Raw genomic sequence first — 6282 nt, 5'->3', positions numbered from 1 at the left:
CCTTTTCTCCACCGGCGACGTAAAATCCTCGATCACTGCGTCAAACTCACACAGCACGTCAGACAGATCATCCTCCTCCTCCTCAAGGAATGTAGCTGAAATAACTGATGAAAACAACCATTCCCATTCAAATGATATTTTATTGAATTCATTTCAGTTATCCTAATGAAATAAATTGCTCTCTATTAATTTATCCTATCCCGTGCTAACCTATTGATGGTCTATGTTTTTGTGCCATTAATAAACGTGTGCAACACGCATGTTACATTGTAGTAAACACATTGTCAAATTCTAACAGATGTTGAATAACAACCACACTATCTGAAATAGCTTTAAAAGCTCCTTTTCTGCAAACGCTAAACTAACTCCATGCCTGGTAAGTGTGCAATGCATTATATTTTGTCCAGTGGAAATCCCAAGAACAAATTAGATGGTCAGCATTCTTCAACTCACATTTGCCTTGAGACTTCAACTTTGGAGATTTCATTTTTATTGTCTCAAAAACTACTCAACATAAACTCCGCGGGTATTCCCAATAAAGACGTTCTTGCTCGCCGTCAGCTCCTGTCCACTACTAGTCCGTGAAAACGACGCACTGTCCCTTTTATGAAGTGTCCCGCGTCTCAAGATTGGTTTTAAACTCTTCCCTACCTACGGAAGAGGCGGCGTCTCGGAGGAGGCGGGAGAGAGAGAGAGAGTTCACGCACTATGCATAAATTTACTGATATCCGTGACCAGTTTCTATTCCTAGGGAGATTATGGTGATGTTACGCTCGCTGGAATCATCCCCCGTAAACTATGTTTGTGAACAATGTGTGTGTCACTGAGCAGTAAGAAATTGAATGCTTGTCTGGTATTCGTATAATACTTTCCTTGACTTTTTATTTATATCCCTGACCCTGAGCTTTCCATCTTTTATCACTGGGCAGGTTTTGAACAGAATTGGTCAAACTGTTTAAACAAATTTTAAAGTGAAAATGAAGCTAACAAACAATGTATTTACCAATTGATTATTGGAAATGTCTACAATATCAATCTTAATATTAAGATTTGGCAATAGTCTTTCAAAAATAAAGTCAATTGTGAGACTTGTCGCTACATCTTTTATTTTCGCATATTTCAACTGCCCCAAATGTGCCATTGTGGTCTATGCCAGAATTAAGTGGAACCAGAAGTACATTCATAAATCCAGCAGCTGCTGGTAGTAGCCTCATTTGAGTGTGGAGTGACACCTTCTGATAGGAAGTAGAGTTGCAGCCACTGCAGCTCGCTTTTGTATGCTACTCTCATGAAACACAATCCATCAAGTGTGATTGGGGTTCCTGGTATTCTGGTGTGAAAGACAGGGTGTGATTGGTGTTCCTGGTATTCTGGTGTGAAAGACAGGGTGTGATTGGGGTTCCTGGTATTCTGGTGTGAAAGACAGGGTGTGATTGGGGTTCCTGGTATTCTGGTGTGAAAGAAAGGGTGTGATTGGTGTTCCTGGTATCCTGGTGTGAAAGACAGGGTGTGATAGGGTTCCTGGTATTCTGGTGTGAAAGACAGGGTGTGATTGGTGTTCCTGGTATTCTGGTGTGAAAGACAGGGTGTGATTGGTGTTCCTGGTATTCTGGTGTAAAAGACAGGGTGTGATTGGGGTTCCTGTTATTCTGGTGTGAAAGACAGGGTGTGATTGGTGTTCCTGGTATTCTGGTGTGAAAGACAGGGTGTGATTGGGGTTCCTGGTATTCTGGTGTAAATCACAGGGTGTGATTGGAGTTCCTGGTATTTTTATTTTGCTTCCAGGTAAGATTTCCCTCTGCTCATTGCTAATTAACTAAACTCTAATGATCTATTTGTATCATGAATATTAATAGAACATTTATTTTACATATCACAAACAAATCAGTGTCATAGCAATGAGAGTACATGTTTTTGGAACGTTAATGCACTACTGTATCATAAAAAACAAAGACTTGTCTTTATTAGGCTACTGTACATATTGTCGATGAGCTTGAATTGAGAAAGTCAGTGCATGAGTGGCAGCAGTAAATATAGCAGCCCTCAGAATGTGAAAACAGGCTGATGTGCTCGGCCACTTGGGCATCAACAGGGTTGGAGAGCTGTGACAATGTCTCGGAGCCAGCCTCTCTTCTCCTCCTTAGGCAAACAGAAATGCAGATTAGAATAGTTATGGACACCATTATCAGTAGAGCTGACAGGATAGACAGATCTGTCTGCTTCACACTCAGGTACCCAGTTGACATCCAGCTTGTTGTCCAGACTGAGGTAGGAGGCAGTGCAGGTGTAGTTGCGTCTCTCTCTCAGTTCCTCTGTACTGACCTCCAGACTCTTCCTCAGCTGATACGTGCCGTCTCCATTGGGCAGCAGCTGCCTCGTATTCAAAGCCTGTTCTGCTATTGGCTGACCGTCTCTCAGCAGGGTCAGGTTGATGTGGCGGGGATAGAAACCAAACGCCAGACTGCTGGACCCGTCCAGACATGGCTTTCTGTATGATCCTGACTCTGGGAGGCACTTTATGCATTATACATTTTTTCTCTTTCTCCAGGAACGTTTTTAAAGTGGCCATGTTCAGGTAAATGGTCTGATAAAGGCCTTTTACATATGTTTGATGCACCTTACTCCATGGCGGCAGGAGGTTTCCAGAATTGTATGAATAATGTGTCATGTTGGAATATATTGCTAAATCTGCATAAATTCCATTGAAACTGTCCTTCGATATGATAAGTGCCGGTTCTCCATTGTCCGACATCTCACACGCAGCCAGCATATGTTGAACATGAATACCTTTGGTGGAATTGAAGCGCTTCAGCTCTGATGATCTCGCTTTCAAGCTCTGTGTGTAGTTAACCCGACCCTCTATGCCCATTCATCACCATTTTACCTGTTGTTTGTCTTAGCTAGCTCTCCCAATCAACACCTGTGATTTGTCCGTGTCAAATCGGAGGGCATGTTGTTCGGACCTCTGGCAGTCTCTATGGGGGTACCACAGGGTTCAATTCTCGGGCCGACTCTTTTCTCTGTATATATCAATGATGTTGCTCTTGCTGCGGGCGATTCCCTGATCCACCTCTACGCAGACGACACCATTCTGTATACTTCTGGCCCTTCCTTGGACAATGTGCTAACTAACATCCAAACGAGCTTCAATGCCATACAACACTCCTTCTGTGGCCTCCAACTGCTCTTAAACACTAGTAAAACCAAATGCATGCTTTTCAACCATTCGCTGCCCGCACCCGCCTCACAACCCTGGACGGTTCCGACCTAGAATATGTGGACCACTATAAATACCTAGGTGTCTGGTAAGACTGTAAACTCTCCTTCCAGACTCATATTAAGCATCTCCAATCCAAAATCAAATCTAGAATTGTCTTTATATTTCGCAACAAAGCCTCCTTCACTCACGCCTCCAAACTTACCCTAGTAAAACTGACTATCCTACCGATCCTTGACTTTGGCGATGTCATCTACAAAATAGCTTCCAATACTCTACCAGCAAACTGGATGCAGTCGATCACAGTGCCATCCATTTTGTTACCAACTCACCTTATACCACCCACCACTGCGACCTGTATGCTCTAGTCGGCTGGCCCTCGCTACAACTTTAAACATCAGCTATCTGAGCAGCTAACCGATCGCTGCAGCTGTACATAGTCCATCTGTAAACATAGTCCATATGTTTATTTACTTTTCTGCTCTTTTGCACACCAGTATCTCTACTTGCACATCATCATCTGCTCATTTATCACTCCAGTTCTAATCTGCTAAATTGTATTTATTTTGCACACACTGTTAATAGACTTTCTTTTTTCTACTGTGTCATTGACTTGTTTATTGTGTTATTGGCTTGTTTATTGTTTACTCCATGTGTAACTCTGTGTTGTTGTCTGTGTCACACTGCTTTGCTTTATCTTGGCCAGGTAAGTTGTAAATGAGAACTTGTCCTCAACTGGCCTACCTGGTTAAATAAATATATATACTGTATATATATTTCATAATTCAAGCTGAAGGACATGGCCCCAAATATAAAAGCTATGTGATAAGCTTCTTCAACCTCTGTTTCCTCAGAGGCATTATAACCCTTGTGGATATAGCGTTTAATGTTGGAGTCAAAGTAACCAACTTTTAAAAAATTATTTTACCTTTCTATAACTAGGCAAGTCAGTTAAGAACAAATTCTTATTTTCAATGACAGCGGGTTAACTGCCTTGTTCAGGGGCAGAAAGATCGATTTTTACCTTGTCAGCTGGGGGATTTGAACTTGGAAGTTTTGGTTAGTAGTCCAATGCTCTAACCACTAGTCTACACTGCCACCACAATGTGAATGTGTCATCCAGCATCAACACAACAGTAAAAACAGGGAAAGGTGTCTCCTGAGATATATGTTGCAATTGCCTACAGAGAATGGGATCCTGAACCTGAGAGAGGGTGAAAACAAGATCAGTGAATATTTTCACAATGGTTATGTCTGAAAATCCTGTAGTATAGCCAATAGTCTATTGTATATAGGTATGTTATGTCTGTAGTATAGCCGATAGTCTACTGTATATAGGCTGTACTACAAGAACGTTGCTGATAGTTGCTGATAGTTTTGGCTGCACTTTTGACTAGTGACATTTGACCCTGTCGTTTCCCTTCCCTGCTGTTATCTATGTTATGAATATTGATCCTAGCAGCTGATTTATAATTAAATGTGATATACACCAGAGAATAAAACATCCATCTTACCTGCGTTTACAATAGTGTCAAATGAAATAACTAACAAAAAGACACACAGTTTGCCCATGGTTTTGAAAGTGCTCACTACTTTTTCAGTACCCTCGCTTCAAGGCTCTCAAATAAGAGCTTGCACACTTTCACTTTCACTTTCTTGGTGAACAGCCTGTGATGACCTTTGACCTATCTGCAATGTAAACAGTTTCTCAAACACAGCAAGGGATTTTAAAGATAGATACATTTTTTATTGCAGATAGAAAGGTTTTCTGTCTGCTGGTTACGCCACGTAGTGTAATCAGGATGCTGTCTCATTTAGCATAAACTCTCCTGTCTCAGCCAAGATGGTGCCGACAGACACGGTCGCCCTGTTGCTAGCTTCTAGCCAACTTTGCATTATTTTATGTAAAATCAAATCATATTGTATTTGTCACATGCGCTGAACACAACAGATGTAGCCCTTACAATGAAATGCTTACTTACCATATTAACCAACAATGGAGTTTTAAGAAAATAGAGTTTAAGAAAATATTTACAAAATAAACTAGAGTAAAAACAAAGTACACAAGAAAATAACAATAACAAGGCAACAATACACTGAATAATCCTGAATTTAAAATAGATTCAATTGAGATTTTGTGTCACTGGCCTCCACTACTGGGCCACAATACCCCACAATGTCAATGTGGAGTAATGTTATCAGACATATAAACAAATGAATTAAAAATGAAAAGCTGAAATGTTTTGAGTCAATAAGTGTTCCGCCCCTTTGTTATGGCAAGCATAAAGAACTTCAGGAGTAAGAATGTGCTTAACAAGTCACACAATATGTAGCATGGACTCACTCTGTGTGCAATAATAGTGTTTAACATGATTTTTTAATGACTACTTCATCTCTGTACCCCAATACATACAATTATATGTAAGGACCCTCAGTCGAGCAGTAAATGTCAACCACAGATTCAACCACAAAGACCAGAGAGGTTTTCCAAATCCTCGTAAAGAAGGGCACCTATTGGTAGATGGGTAAAAAGGCAGACATTAAATATCCCTTTCATCATGGTGAAGTTATTAATTACAGTTTGGATGGTGTATCAATGCACCCAGTCACTACAAAGATACAGGCGTTCTTCCTAACTCAGTTGCTGGAGAGAAAGGAAACCGCTCAGGGATTTCACCATGAGGCCAATGGTGACTTTAAAACAGTTACAGAGTTTAATGGCTGTGATAGGAGACAACTGAGGATGGATCAACAACATTGTAGTTACTTCACAATGCAAACCTAATTGAGTGAAAAGAAGGAAGCCTGTACAGAATAAGCATGCATCTTGTTTGCAACAAGGCACTGAAGTAATACTGCAAAAAATATGGCAAATAAATTAACTTTATGTCCTGAATACAAAGCATTATGTTTGGGACAAATCCAACACAACACATCACTGAGTACCACTCTTCATATTTTCAAGCATGGTGGTGGCTGCATCATGCTATGGGTATGCTTGTCATCGACAAGGACTAGGGAGTTTTTTTTAAACTAAAATTAAACAGAATGGTTCTATTTATTTT

At 40.6% G+C, this 6282-nt stretch overlaps 1 protein-coding gene and 1 pseudogene across 1 annotated transcript in view; both read right to left on the bottom strand.

Annotated features, from left to right (window-relative positions):
• LOC109905214 (regulator of cell cycle RGCC-like) overlaps positions 1-616 on the bottom strand; it is a 9478-nt gene extending 8862 nt beyond the window's left edge. Inside the window, exons 1-2 of the mRNA XM_031800819.1 lie at positions 454-616; positions 1-104 (exon numbers count right to left, since the gene is read on the bottom strand). The exon at positions 1-104 is cut by the window's left edge and continues 85 nt beyond it. Of these exons, the coding sequence (XP_031656679.1) occupies positions 1-104; positions 454-487 (138 nt within the window). The 5' untranslated portion in view covers positions 488-616. The remainder of the gene's footprint in view (positions 105-453) is intronic.
• Positions 617-1833: 1217 nt separating this feature from the next.
• On the bottom strand, positions 1834-4789 carry LOC109905207 (major histocompatibility complex class I-related gene protein-like; annotated as a pseudogene).
• Positions 4790-6282: the final 1493 nt, after the last annotated feature.

This window comes from Oncorhynchus kisutch, linkage group LG2, assembly GCF_002021735.2.
Source record: "Oncorhynchus kisutch isolate 150728-3 linkage group LG2, Okis_V2, whole genome shotgun sequence".
Classification (NCBI taxonomy): Eukaryota; Metazoa; Chordata; class Actinopteri; order Salmoniformes; family Salmonidae; genus Oncorhynchus; species Oncorhynchus kisutch.
The sequence above is the reverse complement of the archived record's forward strand: the minus strand, read 5'-3'. Positions and strand labels throughout refer to the sequence as shown.